Source organism: Peromyscus californicus, unplaced genomic scaffold, assembly GCF_007827085.1.
Source record: "Peromyscus californicus insignis strain IS unplaced genomic scaffold, ASM782708v3 Scaffold_8__1_contigs__length_139910024, whole genome shotgun sequence".
Taxonomy (NCBI): domain Eukaryota; kingdom Metazoa; phylum Chordata; class Mammalia; order Rodentia; family Cricetidae; genus Peromyscus; species Peromyscus californicus.
This window is the reverse complement of record NW_026294606.1, coordinates 1,949,251-1,970,093: the sequence shown is the minus strand read 5'-3', so window position 1 is coordinate 1,970,093 and position 20,843 is coordinate 1,949,251. Positions and strand designations below refer to the sequence as shown.

Below are 20,843 nucleotides of genomic sequence, written 5' to 3'. Positions count from 1 at the left end.
AGCAAAGGCTTCCTGACTTTCCTAGCCTCGGCTCTTGTGACTGCAGGCCTACCTGCCCTGCATCCAGCCTGGAGCTCACAGTAGACCTTAGACCTGATCACCTGGGGCCTGATCTTAGGCTTCAGGATACTATGTTGGGGGTGGCTTCTGTACTTTTCCCAGTGTGTTTGTGACTTGCTTGGTCACTGTGATTAGAACATGGCTTTAGATAGGCAGATGTGGTGAGGTTCCTGTCCCATATGCTGCACATCCACAAAACAGTGGCTTCTCCTTTATACCAGATGCTGGCCTAATAACAGCCTCCATCCCTTTTAGGTGTACACAAAAGGAATGCGTGGCCTGAAGACCCAAAGCCCACCTTCTACTTTTTTTCCCCCTGAAGCTGTTCGTTTCTTTTCCCTTGAATGAGTTTTCTTGGAATTTTCAGAGTCAATCCAGAGTATAAAATATACAGACTGGAATCCCAGAGTGTGCAAAAATGGGTCCAAATGTGATTCCCCTACCTTACACACATTAAATTATACTATGAAATGAGACCACCACATGGGGTAGCAATTGGACAGTGGGACCCCCACATACATTTTATTAAATAACAACCTCATCTCTTTATTTTTCCAGCATTAATTCATGTAGTGAGATTCGGCACCCTCGTCTAACTCCCTGCTATTCCTCTGTAATTGTGGCTGGATTTATGTATATTAAGGATACAACAGAAACCAACTGGCACATTGTAGACATGTGGCCAGAATCTGTGGGTAGTTCAGATTCGGTAAGAAAGACAGAACATTAGAAAAGAAAATCTGACCAAAAAGATATTTATGTTGTGCAGTTGCCTCTGTGAAGAAGAAAGGCCAGAGCCAGGGGTGAGAGAACGTATTGTTCTGACCTCAGAATGAACAGCCAAGGGTAAAATTTGTTTAGAAGCTGTTTCAAAATGATTGTGCCTACACCTGACTGTGAGGAGCCCCACTCTGAGCAGTGACTTCTCTGGACTTGGGTAGCCTCTCTTGCTCCCCTTGTTAATTAGCTCTAACATGCTTTTGTGACTTTGTTCTTTACGCTGTGAATTTTAATCCTCGTTAGCAAGTTTATCACGGAAGCCAAGCAAATGGTACAAGCTCTCATGGAGCCCCGTTTGTTAGTCCCCATACAGCCCAGTTTATTCATCGGTGGAACCTCGGCTGCACTCAGCCTGAAGACATTGGGGCCATCCCTGTGCAGTGCTGATAAAAACCTTTTAGGTCAGTACATTTGAATTTGAGTTCTTTGAATTTGTTCTACTTTAGAAACGGGAATTTTCTGTTCTGAACCTTGGCCTCTACACACCTGCCCTCCGTAGATTCATTGGCACCATTAAATTGTTTGTTGATGACTCTCCTGGCAGACGTTGTTACCCATCATTTCATCTTGCCATGTTGGACACTGAATGCTTTTTAATAAGCATTTGAGTATGATATTCGGGAATAGGTGGCACATGAGACAGCAGATGTGGTTTCAGTCTATTAGAAATTTCCTTATATATGTCACTGTGGTGACAGAAGTTAAAACAGAGTTGTGTTTGAGCACACTTTGTCCTGTTTAAACATGAGGATTCTAGCTTTCGTGCTACAACTCTGAAGATGGTGTTTTCTGTAGGAGGTGGGCTGTTGTGCACATGAACAGTCATTCAGAGGAAACTCACTTTCCAGGCTGACTGTAGCCCTTGTTCATGAGTGCCTCACCTGTACAAGAGGCAGAGCTGCATGAAACAAACTGAACGGAGAAGGGGCTGGTGTCTCCTTAGTTATTTACTAAATCAGCACATTTGTAATAAAGCCACACAGAGTATCTCACTTTGACACAGTAATATGGGAAGTTAGGGAAATATAAGAATAATTCTGGGCTTGAGTAAATTTATGGTTTAACTATATTTTCTCATGGGGAAAAAACTAGACAATACTTGAAAACTTTCTTTAAATACTAACATAAAAACCAGAGCATGCGGCCACTAGGGCTTCACTTTGTGTATCTACAAGCATTTGGAAAACTTAATATTCTTCCAATTTTTAAACTTTATTCTGTGTGTGTGTGTGTGTGTACATATGTGCCATGGATATCAGAGGAATTTGTGGTTCATGCTTCATGGTTCATCCTTTATATGGATCTGTGGATTGACCTCAGGCTACCAGACTTGCATAGTAAACACCTTAACCATTGAGCCCTCCTTGCACACAAGTGATGTTTTCTATTCTATTTAACAATATTGTCACTGGTTTGTAGGTAAAAGTGCTGAAGCCAGAACACTGTAGGTCCTAATCATGAGCATAGCAGATTTCTCTGTGTGCTCAGTAGAGGAGTGACTGTGTAGCTAGGCTTGCTTTTTAGAAGCCCCAGGGTGCCTGTCTGTTACTTGCTCAGCATTTCATTCACAGACTTAGATTAGGTTGCAGTCTGAACTTCTTCATAAAATATATACGCTGCCCATTAATTTATCAAGAAATATTTGCAGCAGAATTTAAGAAAAGTATTTCAGCTTAAGGTATAGACAGAAAAAAGGAAAAGAACCAGGTGTCTTGTATGGGTGACTCAAAATTTGACTAGATCTTCCTTAATTCCCTTCTAGGTCTTTAGGAATTTATTTTACCTGTCCTAGAAATGTGGCTAGGTGGGTAGAGTGCTTGTCAAGCAGGTGTGTATGTGCATACACACACCCAAGCACACACTCACACACTCCTGGTATGGTGGCACATGCTTATAGTTCCAGAACTCCAGAAGTGGAAGTAGGAACATCAGAAGTTCACTGTTATCCTTTGTTACATAGTAAGTTTCAAGCTAGCATGGGCCACATGAGAACCTGTCGAGAGAGGGGCGAGGGGAGATGTAGTATTTTACCCAAATTCAGTCATTTTCTCCTTCCTACCATCTTGCTATATCCAGAAGCAGCCCCTACTCCATCCTTTGTAATAGCTGCATACTATTCCATTATGTATCTCTAATACTGTATTTTAAATCAGAACCAGTTGAAAGTTTTAACAATAATGGCATATTTATTCAAGTGCTGGGCTTTAGGTTGAGATAAATGGGTGTATAACAAGAATTTAGAGCTAAAAGATATCACTACTTATAAATTAGAAGGTCAGGTTCCTCAAAATTTACATATACAGTCAAGATTAATACACCAGGTGTAGTGTTAACTGTGGTCAGTTTAGGTCAGAGTATTGAAGTAAACAACAAATTTCAGTGTGGAAAAGTCTGAACACAAGAAATTGAAAATAGTCTCTGACACTTTAAAGTTCTGTTCTTTGAAAATTCTTCCAAAAGAATAGCATACAATATTAGAAGCTTTGGAAAAGCTTCTTGTTTGAATTGCTTCTCCCCAGAAGCGTGAAATGGCGGGACAATATTTTCCCCTCTGCCCCATTACTGTGGGTCTGGCAGATTCCAGGCAGGCAGGCATGAAAACCTCAAGCATCTCTTGTAAAATCCTTGGAAATCTTCATTTTGAGCATTTAGAGTAATAGCATACAATATTAGTATCCACACGGTTGCAGGGTCCCGCTGGCACACGGTCTGGTTTCACGTGGCTCAAAGAACACACTTCATGTCACATTGCCTGTAGCATGGACAATACTTCTAACAAAGGCTAAAATATTAGCACATTGGCCCTCCACCTGGAAACGTGAGGATGTCTCTGTGCCATAGCTTACTTCAGCTGCCACCTGCTCTTGGTGGCCCCTGTGGTCCTTCATCTTGTGGTAACAGTTTGGAAATGTGGTTACCAAACCATGACTTAGATGTTCACATATCATCTCAAACTATTAGTAACGTTTCCCAGATTTCTAGTACTGTGAATTCTGTGGCTGTTTTGGTGCTGCTGTGGTGATCATTGGCAAGTGTGGCTGTGGGGATAATTTGTGAAGATCTTAGTAACCAAAAGTAACCGATGCTCCTATAAGAGTCTTTGCCTGTTGGTTGATTTCCACAGTGTAAAGCAAAACTATTTTCACTCTTCACTATTTAATAACCTTCATTTGCTAGCAACCTCGGATTTTACCCTCAAAATAACACAGACAGGATCCACATTCAATATTCTAGTCTTGTGTTTAGTTCTTTAAAATGTGACTAACGCAAAAACCCACAGAGAACAGTTCTTCAGCTGCTGCAGCAGCGGCGCAGAGAACGTTTTTTTTAATTGTCATTGCCGGCAGCAGCGGCGGCAGCGGCAGCGGCTGTTTCTCTTTAAGTTTCTAATGCGTGGAAGACACTTTAGTTCTGTCCTGGGGTCCGGCAGACACGGCCCAGGACTCTGCCTGTTGGCCGCGTGCCTCCTGACAGGGAAGGCCTCTCCTGTCAGGCAGCGGAGGGCCGTGCTTCCTCCGGCTCCTGCTTCTGTTTATCTCTGGATTGTGAGGGACTTTCTCAATTCTATCCTTATTGGCAAGAATCCTCTGCAAGTGAAGATTCACTAGATGGAGTTTTATTTTAAGGCTCAGAGCAATGTCTTGTCTTCCTAGGTTCCACTCCCATGCCTCATTGGTACCGGGCACCCATGGGCCTGAGTGGGTTGTCTTGGGGCCTGCAGGGTGGTGGTTGTGTTTCCTGGAAAAGGTGGCAAGGAATTTTCCAGATTTGCAGCACCTTATAAAATGAAAGGTGTTTTATATCTGTGAGGTCACCTTTCACCTTCTACATGGGACTTTCAAAGGTCAGCAGCTCACATTCTGCCTTGGCCCTTGCTTGGGTTGAATTTCAGCCAACAAGTCTCCAGCCTACGGGAGAATTTGAGATTTTTCTCCCTCCCCCATTTCTTCTGTTTTGTTCTGTGTAAACAGTTCCTGCCGAAGTAACATAGACAAATATAGCAGAGAATGCTTTTCTGGAAGATGCATGCTCCCAAAGCATTTTTTAACCATTTTTGGGAAGAATTGATCTTTCTGTGTGTTTCAGACAGACTGAAAGAGGAGGGAAGGCTGTGGCTATAATGGAAGTGACATCATACATTATTGCCCCCATTGATCCGCTTTTAGTCTCCAGCCAGGATAAAAGGAAATGGCACCAGGGAGGAAGCATGCTTCATTTCGGCTCAGATCCCAGAGTGATAATGGGGTAATAATAGAACTCACGCCACTGTCAGTCTGTGGCTGCATTAGTCTCAGGCTCACTCCCGTCGGAGCTGTGCTGACTTCCTTCCTCATGCGGGCCTCTGCTGTGCACCAGCTGGGCCGCAAAGGAGGGGCTCGGGGCTCCCCTTGGCCTTCAGCGCATGCCAGCTGCAGCCCTGATGTTTGTGCCTGTGGAATCTTCACGGTGAGACTTGTGTCTGTGGCATTTCTGACTTCCGAGGTAAACTGGCTTTTCTGCATTGTGTTGTGCTGATGGAAGAAAAAGTGGGGGCTGCAGTTGTGTGGACTGTCTTCAGGAAGCTCAGAGTGACATCCGCCCCTGCCCCCACCCACCCACTCCCATCCCAGCCTCCTGCAAAGGCACTGAAGCTCCTGGAAGAGCCAGGGTTTGTTTCCTTTGTGCTGCTTCTACTTGGGATGGGGGGGGGGGGGTTTGGAAATTTCACATTTTCTCTCTAAGAAACTTTAAAACAGTTCAGAGTTGTGGCACTTGTCTCAATTTTTAAATTTGCTGGGGAACAGATGAGGCTAACTTTTCCCTTTGTACATTTTTTCATAATTAACAACTGTGAAATCTTTAATGTTTATGGCAAGAATACAGACTTCCACAATTAACAAATAGCGTTTGTACTTGCCTGGCTTCCTGTTGCATCTTGTTTCTTGTGTCCATCTGAGTAAATTTTACAGGCCTGTGCCATTCTTTTCAAGTATCCACAAAATTTAGGCATCTCATAGTCTTATTTTGTCTTGAGCTTCCTAGGCAGATGCATTTTTACAATACTGAGGTGTTCCCATTGTGGAAATAATAACCTTATCATAGGTCCTTGTTTGTGAGAAGGAAGAATTTTCTCTCCTCTTGCAACTGAATTTCGAGCATGAGCTGTCAGTCCCTGCCAGAAAGGCAGATCATGTTAGTAATATTTCAAGTTGGCTTCCCTGGGGCCTGATGCTCCATGGGCTCTTTTTTGTTTGTTTGTTTGTTTCATTTTGTTTTTCTTGATGGCACCACAATACAGCTGACACGATCTGTGTCTCCTTTAATACCTCATGATAACACACAGTTGGCCCCAAAGCTATGTGAGAGCTGATTTGATTTCTACGTGGTGGGAGTGGGACACTCCTCTGTGCCAGCTGCCGGGACAGCCCGCTGTCCAGCATTGCCTCCCTGCACATTTGCAAGTACTTGAGATCTTTCAGTCTCTTTGTGAATATTTATCATGTGCTATTTCTTTTCCACTGTAGGGTGGCTTGGCAAGTAGCAAATATGTATTTTACTTTACACAGTTCACTCTATTAAAATACTTTTGCTTTAACACATCCTCTTTTCAAGCTTGTAATCCTTTTTTTGTGATATAATATTTACTTGTGAATGATAGTTTTATTATCTGTGTCTGAAAACAGCGTTAGGCCACTAATTTGTCTCTACTTTCTTCATTGTTCAGAGACTACATTTTCCCATGAATTACAGAGCCAGGTGGCCGCAGGTTGTTTACTAACGGAGTGCTTTCTTCAAGTCCATTCTACAAAGGCCAGACTAGCAGAGATCTCCAAGCATTAGGGAGGAATCTTCAGCGTGGCTGTGCCTTCTGTCCTGCCCGCCTCTGAACAAGCCTGTGCGTGCATGAGGGTGTCTGTACCTTCCTGAATGAAGGAGGGTGGATTCCTTGAAGGGGTGTGCACCCTCATTCTTTCCCGCCTTTTAATTAGAGCCAGATAAACTTGGGAAACAGCCCTAAAGGTTCGAGTGCACATGTTCCCCTCCTCCGGCCCTGCTGTCGGTCTCAAAGTCAGGCGGCTTAGCTCTCAGTGTTTCCATTGTGTCAATTTTGAGACAGCGAAAACTTCCCATGATCCTTTTGATTCTGTCTGTGTGCAGATGTGAGCTTTCTGCTTGGAAGAAAAACAGCACACAGGTGTAGATCCGAGCATTTGGCTGGGCTCACGTGTTAGCAGTTCTCACTTTTGAACTGGAGTTGTGCTCGGTGTTTGAACCCAGGAGGGATACCCAGATCAGGTATATGGGTGACTTTAGCCACTGCCACAACAAAACCAAGACAAGCAGTGGGGGTGGCTTGAGGAGTCTTAGCTGGGCACCAAGAAGACGCTCTGCAGGAGGGCATTTAAGATATGTGGCCTTTAGAGAAAGGTGCACCCAAGGCCTTGGGCTGACAAGTTCAGCTTTCAGCAGAGACTGGCTTCCCTGGAAATGCTAAAGCTGCTGTTGGGTCTGATAGGTGGCCAGAAGGAAGAGGACCGAAGGGCCAGTTTCAGCCAGGGCTTTCAGTGATGGAAAGGAGGAGCCTCCAGGAAGGACACTCAGCTGGTGCCTGGTCAGGAGCCTGGATGCCCCACATGCACCTGAGATGCATATGGTGGGGACAGGTGCTGGAGGTCCCGGGACTGACCTGCTTTAGCAAATAGCTGGGTTCTCTTGGTCTCACTCCGGCAGCTTCATGCTCAACGTTATAGAAAAGGGTAGATGTAGCTCCACATCTTAAAACATCTTGCAAACACTTGCTATCTCAGGAGGGGAAATGGAGTCATTTATGGAATCCTTGTATTAGGACTTCATAGGTCAGGCCGTCCTGCTAGAGACAGCCGGTGTTCCCTGTTGACCTCAGAATCTGACCATGGTCTAACTGTAGGTGGAGAAAAACTACCTAATAAATGTACCCAGGAACCAGCACTGGGCACTGTATATGTTACTGGGGAAATGAGTTCATTAAGATTTAGGGTGAGATAGAAATACTAGAAATGCTAAGTGTGATGGCACACCTTTAGTCCCAGCACTCCGGGAAGCAGAGACAAGCAGATCTCTGAGTTCCTGGCCAGTCTGGTCTACATAGTGAGAGTTTCAGTCCAGCCAGGCTATAAAGTCAAACCCTTCCTCAAAGACAGATAGGGAGGGAGGGAAGGTGGGATGGAGAGGGAGGGGTGCCTTCTTGATGAGAGTACCCAGTGTGTGCACATTGTGGGAGGGTTCAGGCAGAGCGTGTATTTTAGGACAAAAGGGAGAGGCAACAGGAGAGAAAGTGGTAAGTTAGTGCCTTTCGTGTAATAGAAATTGGCAGTTAAAATCCTGGTGTTTGTAGGCACCCTCTGTTGGCCTAATGTTGGCCTACAGAAGTTTGTTCAGAAAGATTATCAGACATATCCGGGACCGGAGGGGTGCCAGTGTAGAGAATGTGGAATTTGTGTAGATAATTGTCAAGCTCTGATTTTAAAATGAGCCTTTTTCAGTCAGTACAGGTGTATCATGAGCTCTCTCTTCACTCTGCTGCTGGGTTGAGTTGGCGTGGCAGGGCGTGGCTCTCAGTTGAGTACTGCGGTTGTTCACAGCAGTACTCACTTTGTTTTATTTTGTACCACACACAGACTTCTCCCTCTCATTGCCTTTAGCAGTTCTAATACCGATTTTGGTGTGAAAACTACGTGAATTCTGAGTGAGAGTGACTGTGTGTGCTTAGGTGTATCCGTTGCTGGGCATCTGCTTGTCTGCAGCCTGTAAAGTGAATTTTAGTATCTTAAACTCACAGATTATAAGTAGACTCCTCATGAAGGGGAGGGGCTATGAGAGGAGGCAATTGTTACATTGTATGTTTTTTTCAGGGTTCAACAGGTGCCTTGCAGGTTTCACATGGTTCAGAAAGAAATCTGAACCTACCTATTTCTGGTAAACTCGTGTGGATTTGCCTAAAGTTGGATAACCTCTTTAGTCCTTGTCTAGCCACAAAGGCAAGGCCATCATTAGCCATTGTGACATTCGATTGGGACAAGTGCTGAAAGCACATACCCAGCATGACAAGCCACGGGAAACGGCTTTGCTGGGCCCCAGGATGCGAATCTTTGGGGCTGCAAACAGCATAGACCCTCATGTCTGGCAAAGTCAGCACCTGCTCTCCCCATCTTTGAGACATAACAGTGCCTGAGTTACCCTGGCTTTGCTGTCCTTGCTCAGAACCTTGGTTTTAACTTCTTGTTGCTAAATGACATTTCAAGGGCTGTTTCTTTTGTCCTCAGCTTACTCCAGACCAGATCGTCTTGCTTTTGGAGTATCTCTTAGAACAGAAGACCCTGAGCCCCCAGACACTGCAACGCCTCCAGCAGACGTACCGCCTCCAGGAGCAGGACGCAGAGGTAACAACACAGTTGAAACTCTGAGCCCCCACTGATGGGAAGGCAATGAGCCCACTACAGCCCCGGCCTGTGGGGTCACTTCTGGCTTTAGCATGCTGCCTGTGCTTGCTTTAGAGTCAAGGACTGGGTTTCCAGAAGCCTGCCCTTCCCCAGTAGTCCCCTGTGATCACTTTGTACTTGTAACCGTTGGAGACCGAAGTTTTCCCTCCTATGAGGTAAGTTATAAAGACAGTGCCAGTTTTCTAAAAGCTTGAGCAACAGGGTGGAGTTGTTTGAATTAAGACTTGGGCGGGTCATTTTGTGCTCTAGTGGTGGCGCCTTTCCCTTGCTCATTAAGGAAACTCGGCTCAGATGTGTGGGAGCAACCGGGCGGCATTCAGCTAGGACAAGAAAGAAGCCATGTGTAAAGGAAATGAAAAACGAATCTAGCAGCCATCGTTTAAAAAGTAAAATTGGATGCTTGTGGTAATGCAGTATGATATTGAGTCTTAATATCGTTTAGCTTATTCAGAATACAGTACAGATCCTATATGGATTCCAGGTTTGAAAAATACAAAATCATAAATATTTAATGTATTTAATCATCCTAAGAAAAACACAAAAGTTCAAAGAGAAACTGTCTTTGATACAATACTCTAAAATGCAGAGACTATAAGAAAACCAACTCTGAGCTTTCTATGCACTCCATTCCAGCAGCTACTAGCACCGGGGCTGTTGGGCACTTGAAACTGAGGCCCCTTAAGTGGGGTATACACTGGTATGAGATGCGCATGGAGGCTAATGGTGTTTTCAGGCTCTCGCTGTTCATCACGTTGTGTTTTTGAGCTTCTCTTTTAGACACGTTGGCTTTTCTAGTGGCTTTCAGAGTTTGTAAAGTGGGTTACACTGACAGAACTCCTGAGGAGCTCACTGGGAAGGTGGACTTCGTTACATATTTTCCAAGTTCATAGATTTAGGAGTAATTGACAGAAAGTCCATGGGGAGACAACTGGCAGCCTTTACCACCTATATATAGATCAAATGGGCAACTGTTGCGTTTGTTTCTGCTCTTAGCCCTTTTGTTTATCAGAGACTCCAAATGCCAGACTAATTTTTAATTAGTGTTTCAAAGACCTTCCTATTTATAGGCAAAGGGCTGTGTTTTGACGGGGTTGAATTCCACTGGAGTAGAGGCTCCTGCAAGCCTCCACTGACTAGGTGGGAGGGTCAGAGCAGGTGCTGAGCACCTGTCCCTTGGTGCCCGGAAGCCATGAGGCTCTAGTCCCTGTTTGTTTTCCTTCCTCCTGTTGGCATGTAACACATCCCATCTTAATTACAGCCTGATGTCCTTACTGCACATCACCCTCTCAAACCTCCCTTTATGTGTCAATACCAACAGCTGTCTCACTGCCTGAAGACAGGACACTTGGTTCTTCTGTGTTCCTTGGTAGCCAGGTGGACTGAATGTATCATGGCTCCCTTCACACAGATATGATCTGACCGTAGTGTCCACACTCATGGTCTACACCCTGAGAAGGAACAGGGCACACAGGATGGGCTCACCCTCAGGAAGCTTGTGTTTCTCAGACAGCTCATTGAGTGAGCAAAGCGACCTCAGCCAAGATCTGTGAAGGAGTGATACATGGGGTGAAGGTCCACAGGGCGAAGCTGGTGGCTCTCTAAACCAAGTATTCAAGAGAAGCCCCTCAGAGGAAGCAACATTGAGCCAAAGGACAGGAAGGAATATGTAGACTCAAGACCAGAAAGATGTGTAGGCTTAGAACATGTCAGAATAGTGGCAAGCAACTGTACAGGAACAGGGAATCATAGTTCAGGACACGTGGTTTCTGCAACAACTCTTCAACCTTGCTGTCGAGGCACAAACGACACACTTGGGAATGCATGGATGCGTGCCACTGTGAGCCAAGGAAAGCGGTGATAGACCTAAAACCCGGGTCTCGGTGTAGTTAGTGAACCTCAGGACTCTCACCATCCCTCCTCCTGGTCACTTTTTATAGCAGTTTGCAGCTGTGGCCCTTGCTGGCCCTGCGGATTGAGTCCCATGGACTCGGGACTTCAGCCTCAGCGGGAGCTTCTCAGTTGGTGTGGCTGCAGTTCCTGATGCTGCTGACTTCTCTTTTACTCAAGCTCCTGTGAAAAATCACAGCAGCAACAAGATTTTCAGCAACCAGGTTGTTTTCTAGAAACTTCATTATTTAAGTGTGACTTCTGGTGACTAAGTAGCAGAAATTAAGTTAAACCATTAGCTACTTTTATTTTGAGTGACAGACACTCCACAGGAGAAGGAGTTGTTACTTGGTGGAAACAATCTTGAGGTTTCTGACCTGGTTCTCACTATTTCCCTGTGACTGAGCAAGCAAGGGAGTTTCTTCAAATTATCAGGGTTCTCAAATACAGAATAAGTAGCAGTCACTTGAAAGATGGCCAGAGAGACCTCTGTACTCTGTAGCATGGTGTGTGCCAAGCCTCCCTGGAAGAAGAGCAAGGTAAGTTAGGCCTCTGATGCTCTGCGCAGGTCACTGTCCAAGCCCTGGGTGGGGTGTGGAAGGAGGAGTCCAGTACAGAAGGGCCAGACCTGTCCATGATCGTGGGGAGGCCTGCTGAAAGCATATGTATCTGGGCAAGGTTGAGAAAGGAGCCCGCTGCTACCTTGTGGGTCCAGCTAGCCGTGCCCCTCACGACAGAGTGCAGTGCACATCTCTCTACTGGCTGAGCTGTATGCTCTTGGGGCAGCAATTAAAAGAGTTCAGACTATAAGAAACTCTCCCACAGCCTCATGGGGGTGGGGCAGCTCGGGATGGCCTTAGCTTCCATACCCCTCCTTTTCTCGGAGAGATCTCAGCTGCTCTTACTGCTTGCCCTTGCTCTGTTCTCTAAGCTTGTACTCTCTTGGTGAGAGCTCCTTGGTGTGTTGGACCTTGAGGCTGATAGTGCTGCTTTGGGAGGTTTGTGTGACAGGAGTTGTCAGGGTCAGCTCTGAACTCCACTCTGGACTTTGTAGCCCCTCTTCCTGCCCTTAAGAAACTGCTGTGGGGGAGGTGACATAGCAGACCCAGATCTCCAAGGAAGTGCACAGGGGCTAGTGAGGCAGGAGGGGATAGCGTGACTCTCACTGTTCTGGGCCACCCTGTGTCTGCCGTCTGCAGGGCCACCTTGGTATTCCTTGGTCTAGAAAGTAACAGAACCCTAGGAGTTGGGTGCCTTTATACACAGAGTCCGAGCTACCAGCCAGTCTTGGGCCAGGGTCCCTTCAACTAGGAATGAAAACCAACTGATGAGAAATTTAATTCATAGAAGCTTTTGTCTGCAGTCCTATGTGTTGCTCAAATAAAAGCTATAAATTTTGAATATGTAATGGACAGCTGATTCTGAAATAAAAAGCCTTATGTAAGATCTCTCTTAAGGGCTGGTAAGGTGGCTCAGCAGATCAAGGTGCCTGCCACCAAGCCTAAAGCCATGAATTCCATCACCAGGATCCACTTAGTGGAAGGGAGAAAACTTGGCTCCTAAAAGTTGTCCTCTGACCTCCACGTGTGTGTCGTGATACACATGCACATATACACGGATAAATAAAAATGTAATTTAGGGACTAGAGAGATAGATCCCAGTTAAGAGCAGTTGCTGCTCTTGCAGAGGACCTGGGTTCAGGTCCCAGCACCACAACAAAGTACCATAAACTCTCTAGTAGGTTTATGTGGTTCACCTATGCATGTTTTAATCATGGACTTCTAACACAGTAAATCATTGGAATAAGCTAATTTCAGGTGGGTCATGACCATTTGTAACTCTAGTTCCAGGGGATCCAATGTCTCTTCTTCCTTCTCCAGGCTCCTGCACACATGTGGGATGCATTCATACATTCAGGCATACACACACATAAAAAAATGCAACAAATTTTAAAGAGTAATTCTAAAAATATTCTTTGATCCCTTTTAAAATAGAGAGTTCCCTGTATTGCCTTAGCAAGTATCTTAAGCTGAAAAGCGGGCCTATCATAAGAGGATCCATGATCTTCCTGGGTGTCTTCTTTTCCTACAAACCCCATAGCTCACTTCAAGCAACTCGTGTGTGAGGCCACACTGAGCATTTTAGTCCAGGGCATACCTCGGTCTACATCATCTCCAACATTTTTCTTTTTGTTTGTTCGTTCTCTCTCTCTCTCTCTCTCTCTCTCTCTCTCTCTCCTCCTCCTCCTCCTCCTCCTCCCCCCTCCCCCTCCCTCTGTGTGTGTGTGTGTGTGTGTGTGTGTGTGTGTGTGTGTGTGTGTAGGGAGAGAGAGAGAGAGAGAGAGAGAGAGAGAGAGAGCTTTCTAACATAATTTTGGAAAACTAGGATCTCACTACCTTGTGTAGCCAGTGACCAGAGTGGTCCACACTATAGTGTGCCCTGATCTGATGTTTAGGTTGATACATTCAGCCAGAAAGGTAGCTGCTAAGAAGAGGCCACTGTCAGCACCCGTTCGTCTCCTCACAAAGTGGGAAGCTCTGTGACATGAACAGAAGTGTGCGCTCTAGCTGGTGACAGGGCTGTCACCATCCCAGCATGCAGGAGGCAGGAGTATCAGAGTGAGTTCCCAGCCTGCTTGGACTGCATAGTGTGAGACCCAGTCTCAAACTACCAAAAAAGGCGGGGGATGGGGTGGCAGGTAGTGAACAAGAACAGGATGAAATAGGAATACGGGCTGGTATAATGTCACACTGTCTATCCCAGCACTTGAGGGGTAGAGGTGGTGGGTCTCGGTGAGTTTGAGGCCAGCCTGATCTACACAGTGAGTTCCAAGCCAGCCTGGCCTATGCAGTGAGACCCTGTCTCAAACTATATAAAGGAGGAAGGAAGCATGATAGCCATGTGTGCCCATCCCCCTGGCTTAAGAAGTACCATCTTAAGCACCCAGGTCAAGGGCTTGGTGCTGGTCAAGGCATGAACTTTGCACTGAGCTGCATTCAGGTCCCAGAGCCACAGCCAGATGGTGGACACATGTCATTTGATTTCCCCCAGCCCCATTCTCCTCGTCAGTACAGCATTGTCTCAACTTTACTGCCAGCGTTGAGGGGCGGGCTTTGTTTCTGACCACTGCTAACTGGAAACTTGATAGAATGATCTCTGCTCTGGGGTTTCATATCTGATTTTGTTTTCCTTGGAAACTGTGCTGTGGTTGAGTGTGCTACTGTCAGGATGTGCTAGCAGATCAGAGTCCTCAGTTGGAAATCCACACTCCAGAATGGTTAGAAGGTTTCACCACCTCTCCAGACCCCTTCTTGGGGACTTAGGTGAAGGTTCCAGAGCCTTAATTCCCTGGGGATTAAAATGAAGCTATAAATACTTTTTTCATGGAATTGTTAACAAGGTAAGATGAGGAAACAGGGAAGACTGTGTTGTTTTGCGGGCTGTCTTGCTAGGGGTGGAATCCAGGACTTTGTGCATGTTGGGCACAAAGCTGAGCCATAGCCCAGCTGAGCATGCCCGTTAGTTAATGTGGCTTCTGTTCATTGGAAGGTTCTTTATTAGCAGACACAGTTTATGTTGTCTCTTTAGCTCTGTATTCTTTGTTGCTATAAACTGAGGGAGAAAGAGGGAAAGCTCAGCCACTGAGTGCGCGTTGTCTTCCTGCTTGTGACAGCTCTTTTACTTGTGGTCACAGAATTCCTGGTCTTTGGGCCAATGGTTGGGTGGCATGTGTTTTGCCCCCAGAGTGGGAATGGGGTAGGGATGGAGATGGGGTGGAGATGGGGTTTGGATAGGGTGGGGATGGAGATGAGGTTGGGATGGGGTGGGGGTGGGGTGAAGGTGGGAATATTCCGAATCAAGGTTTTTCGGCCCCCACTTTCCGATATTTTACTGTTCCATGTGTTGTAGGCGTTTAGCATCCCAGGCCTCTCTATATGAGGCTCCCTCTCTCCCACTGTAAACTCTGAATGTCTCAGGTCTTGCCAGATATCTCCTAAGGGTCAGTCCCTGTTAAGAAGCCCTGCTCCAAGGCAGCAGTGGGTTCAGCAAAAGGCAGTTTTTACGAGCTGGTGATGAACTGTCTAGCACTTGGTGACAGCCTGGAGTACGTGGACTACAAAGATGGCCAACTGCATTTAAGGGCCACCTGGAGCCCAGTCTGCCCTCCCAAAGCTTCAGAGAATGAGGAGGTGGATTCTTCCAATAGGAGAGGAAGAAGCCTGCAAACGAGCCTGCAAACGAGCCTGCAAACGAGCCTGCAAACGAGCCTGCAAACGAAGGCGGCCGCGCATGGGTACTGAACAGGGAGCCCGTGCTGTGGACACAGAGGACCTGTGTGAGCATCTGTTGTGCTTTTCCGTGTGGACAGCATGCAGTCTCACAGGCCCTTCTCTGCATTGCTGGCTGTGCAGACTGAGTATAAAACAGGAGAATCATGTGGAATATTGGAGGGCAGTAAGGGAACTGGTATCCAAGGTAGAAATTAAGGTTGGGTGTGGTGGCACCAGCCTTTAATCCCCAAACCTGGGAGGCAGAAGCAGGCAGATTTTGGAGTTCAGGGCCAGCCTGGTCTACACTACACAGTGAGTTCAACGCCAGCCCAGTGCACTTCTCACAGAAAAGCTTCCTGAAGAACAACTTGACCATTGTCTCTTCCACCTGGAAACTCACAAATACACAGTGTTCAGAGCAGTTGACACAACATCTTTGTGGTACAGAGGGCCTGGCTTGTGGTGCTCACACTCAGGTGGCAGATGAGAGGCACATGCTGCAGAGTGTGAGCCTCAGAGTGCAGTCCGTGGAGTGGCTCCGGTTCAGTGTCTTCTGTGTGCAGACCCAGGGTCGTGCTTGTGTACTAAAGGAGCTGGACAGGCTTGCTTGGAGCCCTGCCTCTTCGGACTTGGGAAGGATCGGTGTGCGTCAGGTCGCTCTTAAGCTGTGTCCTGTGCTCTCCCTTCCTGGTGCTGGGGCTGTAACAGTGTCTTTGGACACCCTTCAGAGTTAGCAAAGTGTTGCCCAGCATTCCTTTGGTGGTTCTCTCTCTTGTGAACACTTGTGTCAGTCAGTGTTCACAGACGTTTTCCGTGAAAAGCTAACAACATTGTTTGTCTCCCATTTTTCTGTTATTTTAAGCTGATCTAAAATAACAAAAGTAAAGATTTGCTTTTGTTTTGGGGTGGTTTTTTGTTGTTGTTGTTGTTTTGTTGTTTTTGTTTGTTTTTTAATGTTCCTCTGTTCCTGAGGCTGGAGACTTTTTTTAACTGTAAATTATTACAGCACACTGATTGGTCAGGTGTCTGTTAAATGGGTAGGCATAAATAAAAACCAGAGCCACAGAGAACATATTCTGGCCTGTTTTCTTCAGAGAGATTTTTCTTAAGGGACTCCTGGGCTGAGAGTTAACTGTTACAGGGAAGGTATAAGTGGCTTATAGCACCGGGGTCAGCCTGGCTCAGAGCAGAGGCTTCCCTTCTCATTCCTCCCTGTCATCTACTCTTTATGACTGCACAGTCATCCAGTCTGAACATACTTTCTCAAAAAGATGAGGGAGATTTATTCATTTTCCTAGGGTCTAAATAAGATTGTCTTGGTCTGAGGTCCCCCCAACAATATAACTAAGAAACGAAACTACACCTCATGTTCATATCGCTTTAAAGCCCCTGGGTGACAGCAGTATGTGGGAGTTTATCAGTGCTTCTGGATACTCCATAGCTTAGTCAGTAGTTTATATATCTTTGTATTAGGTTTCTTTTCTGAGACACACACACACAGACACACACAGAGACAGACACACATACACACACACACATACACACATACACAGAGAGAGAGAAAACTTTAAACACTGCTGTTTTATTTCATGGTGGTAAATTGAATGATACTCAAATGTCAGGTGTACCTTAAATGTTGCAAAATAAAAGGTCCATGTTGCCAAAATTCTCCAAGTGTCTTCCCATGCTGCTCGCACCTATGGGAAGCAGATGGCACAGATTGAATGTGAAGTCTGCCAACTAGTACAGCTCCCACAGGCCTGAGAGCTGGATCTGGTTTCTGCTTCCCACTCACATACCATGGTCTTCTCTTGGTGTGGCAGGGTGTAAAGTATGAAAAGGCTGAGCTTGCTGAAGTAGCACCAAAAATGACCTTTCTCTCCTTGAGATACTGTCTTAGGGTGTAAAGAGACACCATGACCACAGCAAGTCTTACATGGAAAACATTTAATTGAGGGGGCTCACTTACAGTTTCAGAGGTTCAGTCCATTATCATCCTGGCAGGGAGCGTGGTGGCATGCAGGCAGATGTGGTGCTGGAGGAGTAGCTGAGAGTCCTACATCTTGCAGGTAACAGGAAGTCGACTGACACACTGGATGGAAACCTGAGCATAGGAAACCTCAAAGCCTGCCTCCACAGTGACGCACTTCCCCCAGCAAGGCCATACCCACTCCAACAAAGCCACACCTCCTAATAATACCACTCCCGCCGGGCGGTGGTGGCGCACGCCTTTAATCCCAGCACTCGGGAGGCAGAGCCAGGCGGATCTCTGTGAGTTCGAGGCCAGCCTGGGCTACCAAGTGAGTTCCAGGAGAGGCGCAAAGCTACACAGAGAAACCCTGTCTCGAAAAACCAAAAAAAAAAAACAAAACAAAATAATACCACTCCCTATGATATTATGGGGGCCAATTACATTCAAACCACCACAGGTACTCAGCCTACAATACTTTTGTCTTTTGTTAGAACCTCAGGCCACATAGAACCATGTTTTGTAGATCAGCTAGTCTTGACCAGACACACAGGCAGAGCACAGGGTGTTCCCAGGACTCTGGGGACCAGCAACCAGCCAACACAACAATCCACAGCTAAGGCTTCCTTCCACACTCAGGTCTCTGGGAAGCTTTGCTGGCTGTAGAAAGTATTCCTTATCCAAAGCCTCCCTCAGCTTGGCTCTTGGAAGGCAGGCTGTGATGGTTTTCAATACAACTCACTAATGTGCTAGGAATGCAGCCCCGTTTGAGAACACTTGCCCAGCATATGTGACAACCTGAATCAGTCCCTCAGCACTGCCCAAAAAACAACAAAAGCTCTTTTAAAAGCCAAGTATGATGATGCAGTCCTATAGCCCAGCATTCTGGAAGCAGGATTAGGAGTTCAAGTGACACGCTGTGCTCATGTCACTCAGCTACAGAGCAATTGCAGATTGGTCCAGACTATATGAGACCCACCCCCACCCCCCCCCCCTTGGACTTTCAGATAGACCCTGATCTGTGCCATTTGATACTTTGAGACTGGCTTTCTTCGCTTGACACATGCTTCTAGGCTCTTCCTTGTTTGCAGTACACGTGAGTACTTTCCCCCAGTGTGTGGTTTAAATCCTGCCACTGGGCTACACCACCCTTGGCTCTTTGTCCTTGTCTTTTCCTACTAGAATGCTAGAGATTGAACCCAGGGCCACCTACATGCTGGGCCAGTGCTCTACCGCCGAGTTTTGGTCCCAGATCTTTTTTTTTTTTTTGGTTTTTCGCAACAGGGTTTCTCTGTGTAGCTTTGTGCCTTTCCTGGATCTCTCTCTGTAGACCAGGATGGCCTCGAACTCACAAGGATCTGCCTGACTCTGCCTCCCAAGTGCTGGGATTAAAGGTGTGCGCCACCACCACCCGGCTTCTTTATTGCCAAATGTTTTTGATCTGAAGAATAAATGCCCCATTTGGTCATCCCTCAGAAGCCATCATGGATGGTGAGTGTTTGTGTAACTGTTTCTCAGTCAGAACATGTGTCCAGGTCCCTGGGATGGCTGCCCAGGAGTGCTAACTCTGCCCTACTGTTTTGAGGACCTGACTTTCTCTAGCAGCGTTTGAGGGCTGTAGGTTTTGTGTCTTTGTCAACACACATTACTGTCTTCTATTCCTCTTAGCCATCTGAGTCTATGCACGATAGTTTGTTGTGGCTTTTATTTGCCTTTCCTTATTTGCTGATGATTTGGACTTGTCTTTGTCTATTTACTGGACATTGGTCTATTACTTTGGCTCAGAGCAATTCTCTGTATAATCCCAATAAAAGTCCCTTATCAGGTAGAATCTGTAGAAGTGTCTCTCATTCTGTAGGTTGTCTTCTCATGAAAGTGGAGACTAAGAAGTATCCTTTGAGACAAGCAGCCCTTCATGAAGTCTGATTTATTTATTCTTTTGTTGCTTGTGATTTTGGTATCAAATCCAAGAGACTATTGTCTAACCTGTCATGAAACTGTTTTCCTGCATCTAATGGTTCTGTAGACTCAGATCTCACTTGGGCCTTGGGTCCTCCACCTCATACATGCAGTATTTGTTATTAGGAACTAGACAAATTCTCCCTACTCGAGTTTCACAGCTCAAGAGCACTTCTTTCCTGGATCTCGTGTCTGGTATAGCAAAGCAATGGGAGTGACTAATTCCAGAAGCATGTGTCCTCAGGGAAAGAGTGGAAACTCTTTCAAGAGAGCCTTTGGAGACGTAGTGTGGCCTCCAGGTCATTGCTCCCTAGGAAGGCATGGCTGTCCCTTGGTCACTGTTTCTACCAGCAGCAAAAGTCCTCTTTTCAGCAAAGACCAGGTACTGTGTGTTGAAGAAAGAAGAAAAAGAATTGGTGCTATTACTTCTGACTTCAGAACCATTTTGAAAGGTTCTGTGGAAAGTCTGGGAGGAGAAGGTGATGACCGCCTAAATCCAGTTCAAGCCCCACATCAGCGCCAAAGTTCTGACTGTCACCAAACCCTTAATGGTATTAAAGTCATCGGGTGAAATTTTCTGTTTATGGGGGAGGAGGAAAAATGAGGCTCTGCCTTGATCACAGGAGTAGCTTCATGTACAGGCCAGGCTGCTCTGTTTTGTTGCACTTATGTTTGTGTTTGCCATTTGTCACTGCTCTTGGCCCTCACTGTATACTCTGTCTACATGCTAGTGTGGTAACTGCAGCAGCTGAGATGCCATTCAGTGTGATACCCCAGACAAAGTGACACGTTTGCCAGTGTGTGCATTCTTGTGCATGGATACAGGCCAACTTCAGGTGTTGTGCCTGAGGAGTCATCCATCTTGTTTTGTGAGACAGGGTCTCTCATCTGTTAGGCTAGGCTGGCCAGCCAGTGAGTCCGTCTCTCTCTTCTCAGTTGCGGGACTTACAGGCTCACCCTTCCTTCCTTGTATTGGCAAAACAAGAACGTGACTGACCAAGCTACCTCCCAAGCCTCTGTGTCTCCTAACCCAGGTCTAGGCGTTCACTCACCTGGCTTTACAGCGACAGCTGAAATAAGGACTAATTTCCTTTATATACAGAAAAATAATGTTCATTTTATAGTCCTTTGGGAACAGGGATCAGGGAGAGAAAGGAAGAGCAACAGAATAAAACAAAGATGCTGAAAGTTTTGTGTGGCACACACACCGCAGCTGACAGTTCTTTGGTCTCAGAAGAAAGAGTACGTCAGTATGTACCGTTGCAGACACCAGTCCGCAGTTCTTACCTGGCAGTGCCCTCGGCCTGTAGCCGCCCTGCAAAGGCTCCCCTCTCACCAGTAGTGAACCCTCTTTAAAGCCAACTAAATCTAATTTAAGGACACAAATTGAGAAAGCAGGGTTGTTTATTACAATGTAGACTTATTAACTTAAAAAAGCCCCAAGCCCTCATCTTTCTG

General features: G+C 46.1%; 1 protein-coding gene across 8 annotated transcripts in view; it reads left to right on the top strand.

Annotated features, from left to right (window-relative positions):
• Aopep (aminopeptidase O (putative)) overlaps positions 1–20,843 on the top strand; it is a 348,639-nt gene that overhangs the window by 274,165 nt on the left and 53,631 nt on the right. For 6 of the 8 annotated variants that reach the window (XM_052729075.1, XM_052729078.1, XM_052729076.1 and 3 more), the window contains one exon: positions 9,123–9,239. In XM_052729075.1, coding sequence (XP_052585035.1) covers positions 9,123–9,239 — 117 coding nt within the window. Of the gene's footprint in view, positions 1–9,122; positions 9,240–9,353; positions 9,455–20,843 lie in introns of those variants that run through there. The other 2 variants (XR_008215920.1, XR_008215923.1) reach the window with 2 other exon arrangements.